The sequence below is a fragment of the Rissa tridactyla genome, chromosome Z, assembly GCF_028500815.1.
Source record: "Rissa tridactyla isolate bRisTri1 chromosome Z, bRisTri1.patW.cur.20221130, whole genome shotgun sequence".
NCBI classification, from domain to species: domain Eukaryota; kingdom Metazoa; phylum Chordata; class Aves; order Charadriiformes; family Laridae; genus Rissa; species Rissa tridactyla.
Window position 1 is genome coordinate 21,043,432 of NC_071497.1, and position 22,620 is coordinate 21,066,051.

Consider the following 22,620-nt stretch of genomic DNA (forward strand, 5'->3'; position numbering starts at 1 on the left):
GCTAGCTGTTATAAAATCCACTGTGCTGTAAAACAAGGACCCCTCTACTTTAATCAGTTACTAACTGATGATCTTACTTAATGAGAGACAGAGCTGCTCTTTCTTGGTTACAGCATTGTATCTGAATACTGTGGTTTTTTGAAAGACAGCGGGGACTTTATCTTGCACATTAAGATCAGAGAAATTTAGCCTCCCTGCTCTAACCTTACAACCTCATTTCCTGGAAAGGAGCACCCCCTGCATATTTGGCAGAATCAGCAGAGGTAAGAAGAAAAGGCCTTTGGTGGGGAGAATAGAAAAAGCTCTTCATTAAGTATTCATTTGAAATCAAAGTTTATTTATTCAAAACAATTCTCTATTTTACTTTTTTTTCATTTTTAAAAATGCTGATACTGTTACAGAAAATAATATTTTCAGTTGAAAGGAAGAAACAAATACTGCAAAAACTTCCAAAGATAATAAAATGACTGTATTTCAAACCTTGAAAAAATAGAAGTACTTCTAAAATTTTTCATGAAAGACTTTTTCTGCAAGATCTAGGATTTAGTGGGATATGTCTTGAATTTCAAGGAGTGACAGCTCCACCAAGTTGTTATAGAAATGGTTGTATCTTTTATGTATTTAGCAAATTGTAGGTATTGTCTAAATATAGCCTTGTATGTTTTGAGGAGAAAACTCAATGGATAGTTAAGATCAGTCAAAAAGAGGCCTTAAAAGAAAGTGATTAAGTTTTACTTTCCATTCTGACTGTTGGTCTTACCAGTCACCTACTTCAACCACAAATGGTTCTTTTACAGTTATTTTGCCACTGTTCACAATCACACAGTCTTGAAGGGGCTGGTCGTGTTCATCTGTCTGCTGTAGTTCTATCAAGTGCACCACAGACTGTTAAAACAAAAAAAAAAAAAAGTTCAGTTTAGCCAAGGAAACTCCAGTGGCTCAAGTCTGGTACCAGGTAAACAACTAAGTGCCCCTAGCATTATTATTTATTAAGCAACTTCTGAACAAGGGCCTTTACCCTGTTGAGTTCCTACATGCTTTCCCCCCCCCCCCCCACATTAACAGTTGTGCCACTCTGCAACCCACACACAGTTGGCAGAGCACATGGAAGGCTGTTTGTCCTTCTACAAAAACTTTCAGCCAACAAAAATATAAAGAAGGGGCAACTGAAAATACCCTTTCAGCTGATCAGTCTAGCACATACAAGGTCTATCTGTAGCCTATGAGCAGAATGTGAATCCAGAGATCATAAAGGATGAGCAGTAATTATTTTTCTAATGATACAGCATAACTGTGCTTCAAGAAACCTGATGACTGCTCTTATCTTTAGTATAACACATACACAGATTTCAAGCGCGGTACCATGCTCTCCAGTCAAACAGGTACACATACTGGCCTCAGGCCAGGCAACTAATTTAAGTAGAATTTTTAAAGGGCAAAATTCAGTTAGGAATACTGACAACCTCGCTTTGGATATCTGTCCATTAATCTAACTAAACTAGAATTTAGTCTAAATCTCTCCTCAAAAATTTCCAGCTACTACTGCAGCTCCTGAGAATTTAATTCAATATGAACGTGGGAGTGGGGGGCAAGTGCTCTGATGAGGTTTTCGAACTCCTCAAAGAACTGGTCAGTGCAGCAGCTCATGTTTTCCCCATTCATTTCAAAATAGAGATTAAATGGAATAATTCTAAAAAGGAAAGCCAGACGACTAAAATTATAATGACTTTAAGTGCCAGTTTAAAACTTAAATTGTATTTGGCCTTTGTGTACAATTTGAGGGAATTAACTATTTTTTTTCTTTTTAAACAGAACTGAAAATGTGTCTTTGTGTATTTTACATTCACACGCTTCTAAAAACCCTAACAGTGAAAGCATTATCTATAACTGGCACAGCCTCCAAAATTAGATTTTAGCTTGCAGAAATACAATTATTTCATGGCTAACAGCGTTAGTGAAACGGGGACCTGAACTTATTCCATTTGTAATCTGCAAAGGTGTCAGTGTTGATTTCAGCGGTTAGTGGTCTGAAACAAGAGCCGTGAAAACCAAAGGCACGATTTAAGTTTCCATTTCTGCAGTCACCATTTGCTATTTCAGTTCTAAATCGTCCAGCTCCAGGCTCTTCATATTTTCTACCATGTACATATTAGATAAACACTCAATTGTTTTGAGCCACAATGGTGTAAGTTACACTAACACAGATATAACACGGCAGAATTTGTCCAGATTTTCTTGGATTAACCTTGTCACGACTTTTGGCTTACCATTCCATCAAGGACTTTGCCAAATACTACATGTTTTCCATCTAACCAGGAAGGCTTTGTCACACTGATGAAGAACTGGGATCCATTGGTGTCTGGGCCAGAATTAGCCATGCTAACCCATCCAATTCCATAGTGTTTGAGCTTGAAGTTCTCATCTGGAAACCTTTCTCCATAGATGCTTCTTCCTATGACATAAAATATGAAAGCACACTTAAAAAAAAAAAAAACACAACCAAAAAACCTGACTTTTTGTTCAAAAGTGGGCAAAACAAAATATAAATTCAGGACTTGAAGATTCATTGTTTGAATATGTACAGCAACATCACCGTTCCATCATCAGTGATTCCATAACTAAAAGCTTTTTGTGTGTAAAGAAAAAGGTATGCTAAACACCGCATGTAAGGAGAGAATATTTAGAGCTGATGATGCTTTATCCTTTGAATTTAACAGGCAAGCTGACAGGTCCTGTTTATATACATCACTGAACAACAGAATACTTCACCCTGTTCAACAAATTTAAATTACATAATTATGGCCACTAAAAATAAGTTTGCCATGTTTTGTGACAATTTTAGCCTTTGCTTTTACAACTTTTCCTCCTAATAAGAAATTGTTTTAGACATGTTGAGAAATGTATGAAGACCAAAAATGGAAGTTAGCCTAAAAGACTCAGTGTGGATTTGTACTATCATTACATAAGGATTTTGATGTTTCTAAGATAGTTCAGAAGAGAAAACATTTTCAGTCACATTTAAACCACCATCACTTTGAAAAGAGAAGGCTGTCTGTCTCATTTCTTATTTGTACAGTGCCTAGCACAACAGGGACACTGCTCACCTTTAATGCTAAAACCCTGTCTTTGGTATTTTAGCCTTTCCCATTGTTTGCTGCAAGGAAAAGGAATGTGTGTTTCCCATTCTGTCCCAGCGGGTAAATCACTAACATTTTATGCAGACAGTTCAAATTGTAGCACATAAAGAATGGGTGTGTAAAGGAAGAGAAGAAATCAGAAGCTAGAATGCATGCAACACAAGAGATGATGCACTGGGATTGCTGTTCTTAGTGGACTGAAGTAGTCTTGTGGAGGCTTGGCAGGGAGAAGTGATACACACAGCCAGAACTCACACCACCAGTAAATTCATTGTTTTAATTTCAGTAAGAGAAAAGAGAGGGGCATGACCTTCATTTTCTAATTTCTCTACCCCTTTTTGAAATTCCCTCCCATCGCACATTTCAGGAGGTTCCACAGAAGTGGCTGACCTGAGGGCAGAAAGGACACAGCCTACTCCTTCCCTACCTGCCTTCCCTCTACGTGCTTTCACTGTTTCATCACAGATTAGTTTTCTGCTGGATGACTTGAACTGGTTCACGTGTACATGCAATCAGTCAGTGCCTCAGGGAAGGAACGCTGTTGCAAAGCCAGAGCAGGGGAAGGGCAGAGACGTCCATCTTTTGGAGACAGTATGTTGTAGGAGCAGCTCCGCTGATCACGTGGGTCCAGCCCACCACGCAAAGCCATGCTTCTTGAAGAGGGACAAGTCACTGACAGAAAAGAGCTATCTGCAAAAATTGAGGACAAAGGAAGCTCTACACATACTTATTATAATCAGGTAATCAAAATAATTGCAGCTTATGTTCCAAGATGCCTGGAAAAGTACTAGATGCTCTAAAACAAATGTTGGTTGTTTTTTTTTTAGACTTATGTGAGCTGAAAGAATGAGAGAATAAGCTGTTTTGCCCATCTTTTCAGCAGACATTCAAAGAAAGGAAAGGGAACCTGGAAGATACTAAGCATGTTACCTCCTGATCCATCTCCAGCTGTAAAGTCTCCTCCTTGAATCATGAAGTCTTTGATCACACGATGAAATTTACTTCCTTTGTATCCATATCCTCTCTAAGAAAATGAAATAATTCTTTAAATGAACACAACATCCGGTTCCATACAGTCATACGGAAATGCACATATGGTGAATGGCCAGATTTCACAGAATATACCACCACTGGAGACAAATACTGGCAAGCAACAAATTAAACTGAGACGCAGGTGAATGCAGCTAGGCTGCACTGCCACAAAGCAGGTATTATTCAGGTGACCAAAGCCACTGTCTTATTTGACTGGTATCTGACCACAGAACCTCTACACGCCAGAACTGCATGGCAGGGACAGACTGAGGTGGCAATACGCAACACCTCATAATTACATCTCATGAAACAAGCCCCAAGGACCTGAGAAGACACACACCAGTGCACAGCCTTGGGGATGGCACTCTTGCACAGGCTCCACTGAGTTAAGATCAACAGTTCAGAATGGAAACAGCATTAAACAAATATTTACTTCCCAATGCAAACTTCAGTACACATTGGAAGAAAACTGCAAACATACTTCTCCAGTTGCCAGCGCAATGAAGTTCTCCACAGTCTTTGGCACAACTTTTCCAAACAATCCAATTACAATTCTGCCAACATCTTTGTCTCCAATCTTCACATCAAAGAACACCTGAACATTTTTGTGAAGAGAACAAAAGTGATACAAACATGAGCACAACAAAAGGCCAAGCTTCTGAAAGCTAACGTGGTAAGAAATGCTTGTGGCTTGTCTACATTAATAGGATCCTCCAATTCCTAAGGATGCTGTTCAAGAAAAATGCTTTCAGAGCTACCAAATTCAGATTATGCAGAAAACTCTTTGAGAACTGGTGACTATACATTTTGATTCTTTTTGCTTTGAAGGGCTCAATGAGACTGCTGTATCACAAATTTGAAAGTAGCATTCAAGAAAATTTTTCCCATACATGCATGTCTTTAAAGCTGTACAGAAAAGATCAAATCTGAAAGTAAGGAAAAGCAACGATACTATTCCAGCATGGTGAACAATAACAATAAACTATAGTACTGACACTCCCCACAATTAATAGTTTGCTATCCACTCACAATCTTTACTCCTCCAGGCATTAGCATGTGTGTGATTAAGTATAGGCAAAAGCCTAAATAAATTTCATTAAATTGACAAACAGCGGGAAGAAAATCCGATGGCTCAGGCAAGGAGTCACTTTCCTAAATATGAATTCAAACCTGATAAAGAAATAACCAGGCTACATTATTCCGATGATTGCCTAAAAGCTTCAACATTAACATTGCTAAAAAACAACTTCAAAAAGGCAAATGAGTTATAAAGCATTTTAATATAGTTCAGAATATATGAATGCATATTTGAACGTGCAAAAATGTTCCAACAATTAACTGAAAATAGGAACAGCTGTCAGGAAATGAGGCATTTTGAAGTTCTGAAAAAGTTACATAGAGACTATTACAACTTCTAGGAAACAGCAATGTGTATGCCTATGATGTGGTATTTGCTGTTCCTTGTGGCACTCGACCAAGTATTACTTGTCTGCAATGCTAAGAAATTAGTCCAATGATGATAATAAATGACCACAGTCTCTCCAACGTGAATGCCTCTTTCACGCTCTCCTACTAAACATTTCTACTGTTTCTTGATCTTCCATGTGGTTTCGACTGTTGAACTTTTGGCTAACGCTATAAAAGCGCCATAAAGAAAATAAAATTCCTTTTGATACACCTCATTCATTTCCTTGGCACTTGGCACTAAACAACATACTTCTTAAATGTGTGGCTCCCAAAGTATTAACAGCACACTTTCACTAACTTCTTAACCTTTTTTTAGACACACTTCTCTGAATTTTGCCAGCAGGGCTATCCAGGTAAGGGTTATTGCCTGCCTACATTTTCTAAATGCACCTTATTTTGCCTGGAAATGTTGTCCTCGTAGAAGGACTGCCTGAAATAACACAAGCATATGAGAGTAACACAACCGAGGCTACCAAACAATGACTGCAGACAGCAGTAACATCAAACATTTTCACAGAGCACAATGGAGACAAGTCCCTCATACATGGTAAATCTAACCCAAGCAGGCGGCTTCATTCACGGCAGAGCTGCTTACCTAAGCTGCAAGACTAGTACTTCTAAAAAGCTTCACTTCAGCTTATTCTGCATTTGCGAACAAACAGTAAGTTCCCGGCTTCCTGTTAGCACTCCACATACCTGTGCTACGCCCTTGGTGATTTTTGGAAAGCTCTGCACTTCCTAATTATGCACTACATAAGGTGTCTGTGCGTATTTCTGGACAGGAAATCAAATATGGAAATATTTGGTAGCCCTAGATGCAATTTTTGCATAGAGAAGCCATGTCCTCTTAAGCATATTTCCTCAAGTTCTCTGCAAACTCAGTAAGCATGGAGACTCTAGTGAGCTGGTCAACACAGCAGTCTCAAATCTCAAAAAACATCTGGCCTGATTCTTCACCAGACTCTTAAAGAAAATAAATATCATAAATTTTCAGTCTTATTAATATTTATATATATATATATTTAATCTTATTTGCAATTTGTGTAAGTATTTCAAGACTGAAACGAAAAAGAGTCCACCAGTAAGAGTGGCTGGCTCTCATAACATATTCATATATAATTTACGGAAGATGGTGTATATCAAAAAGAAAAAAACATCCAAGCCTATTCAATTTTCGGGGGGGGGGGGGAGGGAAACCGACTGTGAAAGAAAGATTTCAGGATTCCTAGAGACTGGGTAATATAATGACAAATGAACTCCTGATAAGTGCAAAATACTGCATGTGGAAGAGGACTACACAGCTGCAACCACGGGTCCCAAATCAGCTACAACTCAGAAAAGACATCTGGGGTCACCCTGAGCAGCCTGATGAAAAGTTTGGCCCTGGGCTTGTGCAGGTCAGAGAAGGGAAATGAATGTTAGAAATAATTAAAAATGGGTAAGAACAAGAGATGGGCACAGTATACACCTGCACTGCGCACTCAGAGTATGAGTGCTGCATGTAATCCTGGCTTCTCTATTGCAGAACGATAAAATCAACTTTAAAAAGGTACAGAAAAGGGAAGCACAGATGCTCAAGGACCTGGAATACCTTTCACATGAAGAAAGATTAAATAAAACTATGCAAGCTGGGAGAGAGAAAACTGGTGTGATTTGATGAGCTCTGTAAAGTTACGAGTGGCTTGGACAAAGAAAATGGGCGGCTGCAATACTCTGTGTCCCACAACGTAAGAATCAGAAAAGAGCATAAAATGAAATCCCAGGCAGAAAGTCCAAAGAAGCAAAGTACTTTATGCATAATTAAACTGGAATATATTGCCAGAAGACAACTTGGAGGCTCAAACGTATGAGATTTACTGCAACACCAAAAAAATAACCAAACTCATGATGGCAATAAGACTGCAGACAACTATAGACAATGGTGGCAATGGAGTCCAGATATAAAGGCACAGCTTATGAAGCTGAGGAAGCAGATCTGCCCCTGCCCTGTCACGCTTCCACGAGTGGATGTCTATCTCACCACGAGCACGACGCTCACTCCTGAGTGCAGGTGAAGAGGTGGAAACACCTAATCCCTACTTCACCCAAAGCCGGGGCAGACGTCCCACTTCCTGAACCAGCAAAAACTTTCTGGAAAGCACTGGTGGCGTGTTGCGATTACCAGGTCCACGCCCGTGGAGGTGGCCTGGCTGGTGAGCCCATCTCTTGGGCCCTGCCATCTGCCATCGCCGCGGGCACCATCCTGCCCGGCAAGGAGACGGGCCACGCTGGGCCACGCCGGCGGCCGGCTCTGAGGCACCACGGGCTTCAGCCCAGCTTTTAACCCACAGCAGGCACCCGGGCCTGTCACGAGCAGGAACAAGTAGGGAGTGGGGAAGAAAGGGAAAATACAGTGACAGCTCGGGACACACACAGTTTCACCAAAGATGGGGACAGACAGACACACACACAAAAACTAAGCCCAGCACAGCTAAGTGGTTACAGCCAGCGCAGACACCTCCACACAGCCCCAGGCAGACTGCCGATGGCGACAGCGGAGACCGAGGATGTAATTACGGATTTTAAAGTCACCAGATGCAGGCTGGGCTCACTGAAGAGTCTGAGGTGCGCCAGCGCCTACGGAAAGGGGGTATGCCTAAAGAGGTTTAAGAAAAAGAAGAAAAATAACAACCCCAAAACACTTATAAAGCGGGAAAGTTGAAGCATTTGTCCAAGCCCTCCTCAAACGCCACCCGCGCTGGGGCCTCCCTCCTGACCGGAATCCGTCCCGGGAAGGGGGGAGCCGGCGAGGGGCCGGTTTCACACTATAAAAGCAGGGTGAACGGCAGCCCCCGGCGCCTCGGTGACCGCCGACACCGGGCCCCAAGCCGGCAGGAAAATCCCCCCCCTTCGGGTGCCCGCTGAGGAGCCGCCGCGGCCCCCTCACGTCCCACCGACCCCGACTCGCCTCAGGCCAGCGGCCGGGGGGAGGCTTCCCGGTCGGCAGAGCCGCGGGCGAGAGTCACCTTGGCTGTCACGCTGGGTCCTCTCTTCTTGAAGCCCTCAGCCGCCGGGGCCAGGAAGCAAAGGCAAGCGACAGCGCCGAGGAACGCCGCCGGCCCCCCGCCGGCCATGGCGCTGAGGCGAGCACTGCGGCGCCTGCGCCCGCCGCTGGGCGGGCGGCTCCTCCCGCGCCATGTGGCGGGGGGAGCGGCGGGGCGGTCAACCATCCGAGTTGCGGCCGGCGCTGGCGCTGCTTAGCCTCGGGGGGTGGATGGGAGGGGCGAGGCGCGAAGGGCCTGCGGAGCGCGGGCGCTGGGGTCCCTGCGGGGGCTGAGGTGGGAGCGGGGGGAGGTGCGGTGCCTTTAGACCCCGCCGCTTTCGCCCGAGGGACTTTTCTATTTCTTGGGTACGGGGAGTTGCCAGGGTGAGCCCCGGGCCCCTAGCTGGGTTTGGGCGGGTGTGTGGGTGTGTGATGGTCGTGGTGCGCGGTCCTTGTGGGACGCGCGGGAAGCTGTGTGGCCTCCTCGGAGGCTCCGCCCGGGCAAACAGGAGCTGGAGGTACCTGCAAGGGGCGAAGTAGCCAAGTAGTCCTGCTGCGACTTCAGACAGTCCGTCTGCATGGGGGGGGCGTTCCTCGAAGATCCCACGAGTGGGTGAAGTAGCCAGAACAGTAGATGCTCGGGGGATTTTGAAAGTGGATCGCTGATCTTTCATCTTTGGGGTGTAAGGCCCTTGCGATACTTCTGGTTTCCTTTGTGTTAGCGCTAGAGGTGCACTGCTCGGCAGCACCCCAGCTGCGGGCAGTAACGGAGCTGCACCCAGCGAATTCATCAGACTTCTTTCCGAAGCTGTTGCGTGCCCTCCTCCCTGTCTAGCAAATTTCTTTACCTTTGACACTGGCCTGTTACTTTCTCTGCTCAAAAATCATTTGCACTCAGGACCTGTCCCAAATGGTGTTGCTGCTACGGTCCCCAGAAAATTTGCAAGTTGTAACACGCAGTTACGTTTGTGGCCTTCCAAGTGCCAGCATCTGAAATAAAAAATAGTGGACACAGATACGCTGCAAGCGGGAGGCAGACAGTGGCCTACGTAAACACGCTTGGGATTAAACTGAGCAGCAACTGTGTTTTGGGTATACAGCACGCAGCACCTCGGTGGAGTTTGGTGCAGGTCGCAATGCCAGCCCAGAGCTCGGGTAGAGTGCCTGAGGGAGGACAAGCTCTGCGCCGCTACAGCTACACCGTCATTGCTGCTGAGCCTCCTGCTTGAGCCACTGTCTCAGTTAACGAATAAGTAGACACAATAGCTGAAAAGTTGATGTCTACGGTGTGCATTTCAGGTGGTCTGTCCAGTTGACCAAATGCCCACTATCAGTTGAAGAGTGTTGGGCATGCGCCTGCAACACATCTACTGGTTTCGTTTCACCTGACAGGGATCAGGTTGGTGCATGGCGAGACCTCTGCACTGAGCACCAGAGCACAGTAAGTGGGGGTGTTTGAAAGATCTACTTCAAAAGTGATCCAAAATAAAACATACCACAGACATCCACTAATGCTCATCTTTGACTATAGATGGGTCATAGACTGGTTTTTGCAGGGGATGTCACTTTTCTGCTGTTTTCCATTCTGCCGCACATGCTGCCTACACTAGTGCATCTGAGCGCAATGAGATTTCTCATCAGATGACTGTAGTAAAAATTTGTTTCCCAGGCACAGCAGAGAGTGGTGGTTCCTGATTCTACGTTACATAGCACATGAGCAGAAACACTAAATTATCATCTTGCTTAGTTGATGACTGACACAAATAGATCCCCATTCCTCAAGAGGTGTGAAATATCTGCGGTTGTAGCTCCTCGGTCAAAGAACCACCTGGACTAATCTACGGCTTAACTTTAGCACCTGACCTATGTGCAGGCATTTTGTAAAACTGAGGGCTTTACCAAAGCCCTGCCCGTGGGGTTTCACTGTCAGCATAGAAGGCTGTGGGGCTTCAGAGCATGGTTCAAGACATTTACCCAGTTTCCCTGTAGCTAATTAGATCGGTTTGTCTTAGTCCTGAAACAAAACTAGTTCATGTGTATATAGGTGGTTAAAGTACTTCTTTGATCCCATGGTCAGTGGTTGCTATATTTCACACTCATATTCTTCATTAAATAGAAAAGCAGGCCCAAAACTTCACTGTCTCTTATGCTAAACTCTTTGATATGTCAGTGCACTTTCAGAGAGTATGTGAGTATGACAGTTTACTCAGAGTAAACTGAGTATGTGTTTATTTTCTCTGACGACTTGATAAGGTACTGAGAATTTAAAATTAAGATTCATCTGCCTTCCTTGCATTGCATCACCGCATAATAGTTTTTTAATAGCTCTGGAGTTAAGATTTATTGCAGAAATATAACAAAATCCACAGATATACTCATTCGTTGCAGTAGTTGGGTATAAACTTTAAAAGGACGGTATTATTGTATAAATATGTTAGAAAATAGTTAGGGATTTTAAGTAAATACTCACAGAAACCTTTTGCGGCCCATATGTACCTAATCACATAGATCTCAATAGTTAGAATCCAGAAGGTGAAAACTTAACATTTCCATCTGTCTTTATCACTACAATCTGTTTTATTACAGCTACCTATTCAGTATTTCTGTGCTCTGAAGTTGTAGTCATTACGCTTACATTAAACCAGAAATGTTACAGACTGTTGAATGTTCAGAGGAATACGATGAAAATGGAAAAAAGTTCTGCATGGATCATATATGAGGGCATGTTAAAATTCTTCAGCACTTTGAAGGTAATATTTTTAGGTTTGCATTCAAATCATGAGGTGCAGAGGAACAAGCAATGAGCTGGAAAGACAAGAAAAGATGGTCTGGCTGGGCAGCTCCTTAATTCAGTACTCCTTAATATGGAAGGGCCTATTCAGTGCAGGTGTGCTGAACAGAACTATCCACAGTACTCCCCAGAGTTCCCTTTCAGTCTCTCAATAAAAAATGTTGGTGTTTGCAAGGATGGCTTCCCTCTTCATTGAAATGTAAATATGTTTCATCCATGTATAAGATGGTAGTATGCAGCAGGAAGAATGAAAAGAGCGGTTAATAGAGCTGAACAGACTTAAAAACAGCAAGATGAGACACGACCTGGTTTACATTATCTTGGGAAGTTTATGCACATTGATGATACTGATAAATAATTTTTTTGGAAGAAGATAAAACAATGTTTAAGGATGAAATCTCAAAGCAGAAACTTAATATGTTCAATGAAAACTCATTTTTACATGGAAAATCTCTTCCTGACACTGAAAGTACATGTTCTTTCTGTAGGAATTTGATGTCACAACTATCAAACTGAAAGTCCACAAAATCTAGACAAACAGTAGGCTTTGTACTAACTGTGAAAAGAATGAGATCCTTACAATAAAACTAGGGACCAATATGTAAAAATCTGTTATGACCTCTTTATTTTCCTGTTTTAATTATTCATAACTATCTTGAAGGTTTTGGAGGTCTCCACAAACTTTACACGGACAAACTGAGTACAGTTGTCTGAGAAGTACACTGAACTCACTGTGGCTTTGCACAGGGACAGTTGCTCTATACTAAAATAAAGTGCAAAATCAGGAGAGGGTCTACGACAGAAGACCATTCTTTCATGTTCTATCCTTCCTAGCCACGAACAATTTGTTCCCCTTTGGTGCAGCTGATTTGAAGACTGTTATCATTTCTCCCCTCAGTTTTCTCTTCTGTAGACTAAATAACCCCAGTTCCTTCAATCTTTCCACATGGGTCAAATATTAGAGCAGGCATCAGTCGTCTGGCTGTGTAGTTTTTAGTTGAAGTGTTACCTTTACCCTTAAATGTGAGTAGAAGTTACGGATAATTTCTTGCTTTAAAAAAAAAAATTGATCAAGTGACGTGACGCTATTGTGACAAAAATTACATAGCCCATTAAAATAATGTGTTTAAACTATCTTGTGTTTGTAATATGGTGCACAGGACATTCTGCATTTTAGAGCTATCAGACCTGCATTATTTTGGTGCTTGCTGTCTTGTGAAGTAATCAAGCCGTTAAAAGAATAATTTGCTACTGTTTGACAGTCTTCAATTTAAGTAATAGTATCTATAATGAAGTGTTTCATTGCTTCTGATGGGCTTTTTACAATTTAAAATGGGTAGAGAAGAGAGATATATTAAACGTATAGCATCTGACAGATTTTGATTTCTAGTAGTACTAGCATTGGCAGTAATTCTAGCACTTCTTTTCAGCACTACGGCATTTTAGTGAGCTATGATTTATTGTAGTAATAGAGAAATATTTCATATCCAAACTGCTCTAGTATATCATGTTATACAGGTAAAAAGAATTCTGGGCATGATATAGGTAATAATAATGCTTTATGGTTCTGTAGACACTTTCATCAATGTTAACTGCTTGACAGCTGCCAGGATAAAACTTGGAGTAAGCTCTGTGTTCTGTAAGGCAGCTGTAACTGAGCTTTTATTTTCAGTTCCTCACTTTGAAATGAGTTTTTGATTCCAAACGTGAATCACTGAAAGTGTGTCATCTTTCCCATGCTTGATCTTTGTCCATATTGCTTCATAATGCCATCATACTACTTGTCTTGGATTTTTAATGTATCACTGGCAGAGTAAAGTCTCATGTTTAAAGCCAAACTTTAATCCCATAAAGCCTAAGAAGTGACACCACTTCATCTTATACATTGTCTGTATTATAAAATGGTTAAAAGTTATAAAATATCAGGGCCATTGTGACTGCATATAATTCTAAGAGACAACAGTTTAAAAAAACAACTTAAGGTCCACAAATTCTAAGTCACTATATATGGCCTTCATGAATAATGAAGAAAGACGTTTATGGGGAGTTTTGTTTGTGTCTTTTTATCTTTTCCTTTGTGTGACTTCAGAAAGATGGAGTGTATCATATGTGCTGTCTCTTCTATTAAATCACTTGTAAAATGGCTTAGACTTCTCCTGTCATCTGGTGCACTTATGCAAAATAAATGTGCCCTATGCTCCGGATAAGTGTCTTCCTTTTGGTGAATAGTTCTTAAGCTTTTTAAATTTTGTATCCAAACACAATTTGAAGTGTCACCCTTTCCACTCTAATGGTCAAAACATTTATTTAGGTGATACTAGCAACGTGTTTTCAAAGTAGTGCAGCTGGAGCCAGAACCATTTTTGCTTTGAGCACATTTGTTTACAGGATATCAGAGCTATCTCTAATTGCACATCTCACTGCAGTGAGCATTTAGCACATAGTCATTCATTTGAATTCTGTTTTTCATACCATCAGCAGTTGCGTAAGATTCCTTAGGGGAAAAGAAAAAAAAACTAATAGTAGAGCCTAGCTGTAAGGAAGTACATAGTCAGATTTCTTTGTTTTCAAGGCTGAAAACCTAAAACTTCTTTGTAGCACCTTAAAATTATGTGCATTTTTCTTTCTCTGATTATTCCTTACAATAAACATTCTAGTTCTCCAAACACTTTTGTACCTCCCTTAACTGTAGCCGTGGTCGCTCTTCCATGGAACTGTTCACACCTAAAGCTAAATACTTGGGTGTTTGAAAAGTGTGCCTTTGTCCGTAGCTTTAATTTCCAGTAATCGGTACTTACAGCCTGGTAATGCCCAAAGGTACCAATCAGGATATACAACCTGTGGCTCTGGGCTCTTAAAAGAAAAGAGAAGAGAACTCCTTCCTTAAAAACGCTGATGGGAAGTTGAAAAAGTTGCGAAGCAACATCCCATGACATGACTATGGTGAAGAATTGATCTAGCTCTGCTCTTTTCATGTGAGATTTTTAATTATTATTAATATAGTTGTTGGGAGGGAGGGGGGTCGAGCAAGGGGGAAGTAGGGGAAGAAGGAAATAGGAAGAGTGAAACAGAGAAAGATCATTAATTGTTTAGGAGGTAAACAGTAGCAGAATATAAGTAACACGCAGAAGACGACTGACATACTAAGCATTGAGAAGGCATGCAAATGGGATTGGTCCCCACCTTCCAAATACCAGAGAAGATTGTAGTAGTCAAGAGGAAAAGCGGGGCTTACAGCTGTTGAAGAATAAAGTGCCAATGAACAAGTACAAGAGTTTTTCCTTTACCAGGCATAAAGAAAGCGGTCAGATGTTTAGAGAGCTTTTATATGAAAAGTGATAATTTTAAAAAAGACCAGAGTATCTAGAATGAGGGAGAAGGCTGCTTTGAGGATGGTTTTAAATGGACAAAAATATGTTGGTGGTTTGTTTCAAGATGCATGAAAGGAGAGAATAAATGATATTTCTCTCTTCAACTCACTCTGGAGCCTGCTGTGCTGACAGAAGTACCATAGCTTATTAGTACAGGAAATATGGCTTAGAACATACAGAGAAAACAGACATGTAGTTTCAGTGTCCCTGAAGTTCAGCATTGTTATTACCATGCTAAAAGTAGCATCTGATCAAGGACCCCATCTATCTAGTAGGTTTCTAATCAGTAAGATGCAGTGTTGCTGAAAAGATTAATTAATCTACTATCTTACAGAATACACTACATAAGAAAAATATCTTAAGCTACCTACAAAGATTTGGGGCTGGTTCTTCACCTGCATATTTCTTTTTAACTGTGAAAGAGATTTCATACACATATGCAGTTGCCTGCATACATTTGACTTAAGTACCAACCTATTTGTTGCATGTTTCAGCTCATTATGAAAATACACACTGGAGTAAAGAAAATATTTTATCAGAGCTGTAATATTCTTTCTGGAGATGTTGCCAATGAGAGATCAAATTTCTGAGAAATACATACCATGATCCTTTGTCTATACGAAATAATTTTTTGTAAATTTTTGTGTGTTAAATGTGTGCAGTAGCTAAAGGAACTCTGCCAGGATTAAGTAAGGATCTAGGAAAGGCCTCTAGCGCTACCTACAAGATGAGCAGTAAGTGCTCACCTGTAGGCAAGTATTATATAGTTGGTGTTTTTCCTTAATATCTTTTATTTGAACAATGTTAGAGACAATTATATGTAAAGTCCTGTACAGTGATCAGTGTTAAGAATTTCTATGTCGCAGCGTCTAGGAAAGTATGATGGTTTCTCACATTTAAAAAAAAACAGTATCCTGACTAGCACAACATAGTAACTCGGCATGTATTGACATTTTAGTGGTGTTTGTGTGGGTTCTGCAACATTCAAATGAATGCCATTGAAGCTATTTTTTGTTTCCCTCTCTGTTATATATTCTAAATTGATTCTTCCTATTCTAAGTGTTTTATTTTATAAAAATCCTACTCTAGAGGGCTTTGTAAATTCTACACTTTTTGCCCAGTAACTTGTTACAGCAGTCACCATTGTATTTCATCATGGGGTTTTTCATAATGCTGGTAATGAATGGTAATGTGAGTGTGTTATTTCTGAGAAAGCAATTCTAGATAATTTGGAAATAATTCTGATTCTCAGTTTTGGAGAGATGCACTGATGGCTGTAGGACCCTTTATATGTACAAGTCAGATGTTCACAGGTGCCTGAAGGACCTCAATGTTGAATTCCCATTATCAAAAGAAGAACCAAGACGTCTGATATGAAAAGCTGGGAATTTTAAACACCTTGTTCGCTTTTGGAAAGGAGCTTTCAGCGATTGGGGAATTTTTCAGTATTGTTTTTAGACTTTACAGGGTTAAGCTAGTGGAAAAGAGTAGTGTTTTAAAGATATTTTTTTAAAGTGTCAGCAGCCCCCCTAAGCCCTGAAGACTACACAAAACATTTTAAAACAAGAATGTCTTACAAAATACATAGAATATACATAATGCATAGAAATGCAATTGTCTGGAATGTCAATTTGCTCATACTGCTGTCACTTCTTAATATTTAATTCATCAGAAACCAATGCTGATTACATGTTTTCCGCTTGCCATTTTTGTTCTCTGTATTTCCTGTGAAGCAAGAATGCTAAGCATTAACTGTATGTACTTGCGCTTAATACCTTGCCTTTAAGTGTTTTACTGATTTTCAGTTTTATCACCTATTGATATGAAGCATTGTAACATGAAAGAAAAAGTGGAAACAGTCTGGGGAATTTAAATTGGTGTGAATAAATATAACAGGTCTCTGATCAACCTGATCTAGTTGAAGATGTCCCTGCTTATTGCAGGGGGGTTGGACTAGATGACCTTTAAAGGTCTTTTCCATCCCAAACCGTTCTTTGATTCTACAGAAAGGAATTAAATTTGTGACTGCAAGCAAAAGAACCTGGGATAAAGAGCTCAAGGATCAGATGTGTTAATATCATTTTACTGGGAAATGCTTTCAGAAATATGACTTCATACGGTTTTTTACATTCTAAAATGCTTAGTGTAATTGTAATGCCATTGAAAAGTTTGTTATTGCTTCAGTCTTTAGGTTGCTTATACTTTGCTGGATGCCATATTTTCTCTCTGTCTAAAAGCACACCTTAATTACATAATGTTTTGGATGGCACATCTCAGAGAGTTTTGGTTGACAAAGGAATGATTTGGAGGGTGAAACAGATTACAGAATCCCATTTATATTATTTAATCCATTAAATCCTAGATAATCCTCATTAGAGGCCCAAAAGCCTTACATTGATTATTGTTTTTCAGTTCAAAATAGACTTCTGTGGATTTAACTCAAATCCCATAAATGCTACCTGGAAGCTGATTTATTTTTATGTCAGTTTTTACACATTTTAAAATATGGCCCTGGTTTCTAGCAGAAGGAGCGGCAGAGTAGAAACAGAGCAGATGTTTCTCTGATTATATCTAGGGATATGTCAATGGTATTCTTAGAAATAGAGAAATTTTGGCTTGGCAAACTACTGGTGGCATTTTTCTCCTCATTAAAACATCAGATTGATAAAGTCCATGTACTGTTCTGTTCGAAAATGTTCAGGCTTCTTTAAACATTAGCATTCTTATGATTTCATTGGCACTGCAGGCTTCTAGGGAAGTCACTTTTTACAGATCTCTTCCTTCACATCTTTCCTTCCATCAACCTGACAAGTGAGAAAAAAGTCACCCGTAAGACTGCCAGTTATGGCTGCTGCTAAAGGCAAGGGATTACAGTGAATACTTAAAATTCAGTTCCAGGAAAGCTTTTTCCTTTTTGGGGCTATGCCCTGTCTCTCTCCCAGTTGACAGAAAAGCCAGCACTTTCTTAGATTTAGCAATGTTCTGTGTCAAAATTCTCTAACTTCAGAGAGCGTAGCCAGAGAAGTGACAGCTTTATATGTATCCCTTTGTAGGAGACCTCAGTAGTGTTGTAAATCCGAAGTTTATTCACAACTGTTGTGCTCATACGTTGCTATAAAAGCAGACTGATATATCATGTGACATGCAAACTACTGTTTTCACACTTAGGACACCAATCTGTAAATTTGAACCAGTAAATCTTCTTGAAAGTGACGACAAAATTGGTACTCGTTTCATAAACACATTGGCTATGTATATTATGTCTAATGCAGCAAATGTTCCCCTAGAGGATAAACAATGTCATCCACAGTTAAAGTGTTGTCTTTTAATGACACGCTTCATAAATTATAATGTCATTAGGAAATTAGATTCAAACCATTTAGAAAAGCAAAATGAGTGTTTGAAATGTAAATTAGAACTTGGATCTTTTTTTGTGCCTCTTTAGCATCAGTGTAAACTCAGTTCTTACAAATTGGTGTTTGCCTCTGTCAAAGCAGGATACTCAAGAGCACATGAACAGCGCGTTGGTGAAGCCTTCCAGCAGGGGTGTCCTTGCTGGCTGACCTTTTCTTCTCTCTGTCTTCTGTCTGTGATGCTTCCCCATTAATTGCATTTTCTGTCTGAGTAGGATTTCTACGTTTGGTAGTGTAGGATTTGGACATTTGGCAGCCTGTAAGGATCAGCTTGGCTAAGGACGTTTTTTTCTAGTGAGACTAAGAGTGTCCACATGTGGTCTCTTCTGCCAGAATGTATGAGCGGTAGAAGAGACGTTTCACAGCTATGATCTGATTAAATGAAGCTTATCCATAGTTGTGTCTGAACCTCTTACCAGTTCAAATACAGAGACATGATTCGTGCTTCTTCCTTCAGACCTAGAATAGGCCCCCATGACTACAGATAGTATCACAAGTTGTATTTCAGCCATAACCCGAATGACCAAAATTGTCAGGTGTCCCAATCCTGACCTCCAGAGGAAAATAAGATGACCGTGACTTTCAGATGAATTCATTAGAAAGAACTCCTCTGTGAAAGCTGGGTCAGGAGCAGGTCATCTGTGAGGGACAGGTAAGAAGACCGGCACAAGTTCATACTGTGGCAAGCTGGAATAAACATGACGTTAAAGCTTCGGGTTCCCTTCCCTTCTCTTCCCTTTCCACTGACTTTTTCAGAGATTCACAAAAAGTTTTAGCTCATTTGCCTGCACAGTGACTTATATCACTACCTCATTGCTACATAGAGATCAGTTGCAGGCCCCATCTGTATTTTTCAAAAGTTACTGTTTTGGGAGAGTGACGAGTCCTCACTGCAGCAGCTCCCAGCAGTACAGTGACAACTGTTTCCCTATCATCCAGTGGATGCGATTGCTTCTGCTATTAAGACATCAGGATGCTGACAAGAAATCAAGTGGAACTAGCTCATCCTGAATCACAGCAAGGTCAAAATTGTGCTGTGAGATAATGCTTTGAATACCTGTCTGAGATACTGTTTCCAGCAGTATACAGACCTCTGTGTCACTCTATGAAGCCTTGGCATCCTGTCTGAAATTGGATAACCAGCTAGTGTCACTATCCACAAATGCCTTATTTAACGTTTAGCTTGCCTGGAAACTTTGTCTCTCCCTGCTCGGCAAGGACCTGATAAAGCAAACAGTGAATTTTGTTAAGATCTTAAACAAATCTCAGCTGCTTCAGTTGAAGCTGGTTGGCTGAGCATGTTAGGAGCCCATCAGGCACTGAGCTCATACCCAGCTTTGCATCTGCTTTTCCAACAGGATCATCTTCAAAGTCCTGAATTGTCTGAGTGAGTTGAATGAGGTAGAAAGCAGTTCTCCTTCCCTAAACCTGTGCTTCGTCACCTATTAATGTTTCCTTTCTGTATCTACCTAGCAGTAATGTCAGCAAAACAAGAAAATCTAATAGCAAGTATATTTTCAAATGATCTTTACAGGCATTCAAAGCTACAGAAGCTAAAGTCATGCCTTGGAGGGGAAAAAAAAAACCAAACCAAAACAAAGCTTCTGGCATGAGTAATCCCAGCTGTTGTCAGTAATATCATGTGCTATTGCTGATATCATGCAGGTAATGGCTATAAGACTGACCACATGGATAAGTGGTTGAAATCAGTTAAATTATTTGCTTGATTCTAAAATTGTAGTCCACTAACCAGTTGCAAATTGTCTGTATTTTGTTTTCTGAATAACAGATGTGTTTGGAAGGCATCGTATTTCAGAATAATAAGACTGTTTTTAACAGAACCCTGGGCTTCACAAGGAAGTGTTTTTCAGAATTGGCTTGGGGAGGGAAGAAGAGGTCTTTTAGATACACCATTGTCTTTGCAAAGAATGCAGCTACAGCTCCTTTCTCAGGGAAATGAGAAATGATCATATATGATTATACATAGCTATAGTTCATGAGCTGTGGGCTGTATTATTATGAACATTATCCCTACAAACATTAAAAGGTAGCAGACCCTAGTTATTTGCAGCTGCCATTCCTGAAGCAGGAGAAATTAGGATACTCCAGGTAAGAGGACCCTGTGACTGAGGAGCAGGAAAAAGGCTTCGCACACTGTCACAGCCATCTCTGACACAGACCCAACTACTTATGAGAGCTCAGAAGCTGCAGTGGCAGTTCCATTTCTCTCATGAAGATATTGGCAGCTGAAAAGAGAGTTTGGTATTTTGAGGATTTGGCTTTCCAAACAGCCTCAGAATTTTACATTCCAGCCTGGAAAGTACTGCCAGAAACTCTGAAAGAAATCGTCTAAAAAAAGCGCACACAGGAGTAGAGTGAATGGGCTAACGGAAGTGGTGAGTGCCTGGTCTGACTTCAGGTGTCATCAAAGCTGCCATTAACCTCAGGAAGCCTTAAATCAGGAGAAAAAGTCTGATGTCAAAAGCCGTGTGGCAACCTAGTTCGGACTAGTATCACCACAACACGAGGAAAGACTATTTTCAACTACATCAAATCTTGTGTACTTAGTGACTACACATCACTTTTAGCGTTGTCTCATGATCAGTGTGGTAAATTCAATAGGACTTGGGAGAACAGACTTAATCTAGTTTATTCTGGATAAAAGGGTATAATTATGAGGAGAAGAATCAGTGAAAAGACAAGCAGTTCATGTTTATTTTGTATGCCTTTTTTCCAAGAAACCCCAACAGCACAAAAAGAAAAAGACAGACTGAAGAAAGTAATAATAACAAGGCCAAATTACACTCAGAAATACGTATTTTTGGTCTTGCCTTGTGATTCCTTTTTCACTTGAAGGCAAAAGAAAAGTGTTATTAAAGTTTCCCAGTGACAACACATAGCCCTAGTGGCTACTACCATTGACTCTGAAAGGAGTCAGGATCAGGAGCAGAAGGGATGACATAAAAGGCGGTGTTTACTCAAATTCTAGTTGGAAAGGTACAGCTGAGGTACTTTATTCTAAGAAGAAATAGGTTCAAAAAGTTCCAAGGATGAACAAGGAATATACTTTTTATTTTCAAGAATTACTGGTATGCCTCATGTAGGCATAACCTTTTTTGTGAATGTAGTTATAGATTGCAGATTTCCATTATTTTAAATTTTATTTAATTCAATTTTCCTGCCTTGATTCAACCCCATAGGAAACAGGAGTAGCATTATTGGACTTTGAGAAAAATGTAGAGAAACAGGGAGAAATCGCTTTGATTAGAATGGAATACTCTTTGGAGACCAAAGGATTTTTTTTCTGCAGGACTGAAGTAGATGTTTCAGAAGTTGCCAGTCAAGAGACACCTAAAAACTAATAACAGATGTATCTTGCGCTTCTCTCAGCATGGCAGAACAGTAGCTTGAGAGATGAGTGCTGTAGATAGGGAGCTGGTTTTGCAGTTCAGCTGCTTTTACTGACCCCTTTTTCCTTTCCCAAATGTAATGTCTATGGACCAAGAACAGTGATTTTTCATCAAAAGGATGAAAAAAAAGTTTTCATGGTTTCATCAGCCTAACATGTAACTTTAACATATGTGCAGTTATGAGGCTGTCATTATAGCATTACATCCAAAGGTCATCAAAGGAGCATTTCCCATTGAATTTCAGGGTAAGGGGAAGGTCCATTGGGTCAAGACCTTTTGTGTTTACTCATAATTACTCAGAAAAATTTTCAACAGAAAGTCTGCAGCAGATAGAATAGGAGAGGAAAAGGTAACAAGTCTGAGTATTCACTCACTAATGATAATACTAGCCACCCATTTTACATTTGTCCCCTGGATGTTACTGTATGTTATTAAGGATTAGACAATGAATAACATTGATAAGAAGATTATCCTCTTTCTCTGTAACTGGAGCTACATGTTATTTTTCATTGTTTCATAGCCTACACTCCTTAATCTTCTTTTCTTCAAAGCCTTTTCTCCAGTCATAGAAGAGGGGAACTGATCTGTGTGTAAGAACCGGAGATGGTACAGGTAGCCCATGAGATGCTACTATCAGCGAGAAGTATGACTGTGGGGAGAAGGGTCTGTGATAGATAAGAAAAGAAACTGATGGGAGTCCTTACAGGTGCAACAGGACAAAGATGTCCTTCTGTATTGCTCCTAATCTGACTTAATTGTGGGCTATTGCCAAAAAGAGATGATCCTATTCTTTCTTCTCTCTTCCTGTGCGTCGCAAGTGGCAAGCTCTATCTGGTCCTTTATGTCATATGAAATAATCAAACAGCTATGCAGGGAGTCCGATAAACCTGCTGATCTGATAGAGAACATACCCTTCTTTTTTGTAGATTAGTTATCTGGTGGATCAGTGAACCAGAACAGCTCCTTCTAGAGCCTGA

General features: G+C 40.6%; 1 protein-coding gene across 1 annotated transcript; it reads right to left on the bottom strand.

Annotated features, from left to right (window-relative positions):
• Nucleotides 1-316: 316 nt before the first annotated feature.
• On the bottom strand, nucleotides 317-8,793 carry PPIC (peptidylprolyl isomerase C). The gene is made up of 5 exons (XM_054185389.1): nucleotides 8,642-8,793; nucleotides 4,651-4,764; nucleotides 4,068-4,161; nucleotides 2,268-2,452; nucleotides 317-885 (listed from the first exon to the last, which is right to left on the bottom strand). The coding sequence occupies exons 1-5, from the start codon at nucleotides 8,747-8,749 to the stop codon at nucleotides 757-759; spliced, it is 630 nt and encodes a 209-aa protein (XP_054041364.1). The 5' UTR covers nucleotides 8,750-8,793; the 3' UTR covers nucleotides 317-756.
• Between the last annotated feature and the right edge of the window lie 13,827 nt (nucleotides 8,794-22,620).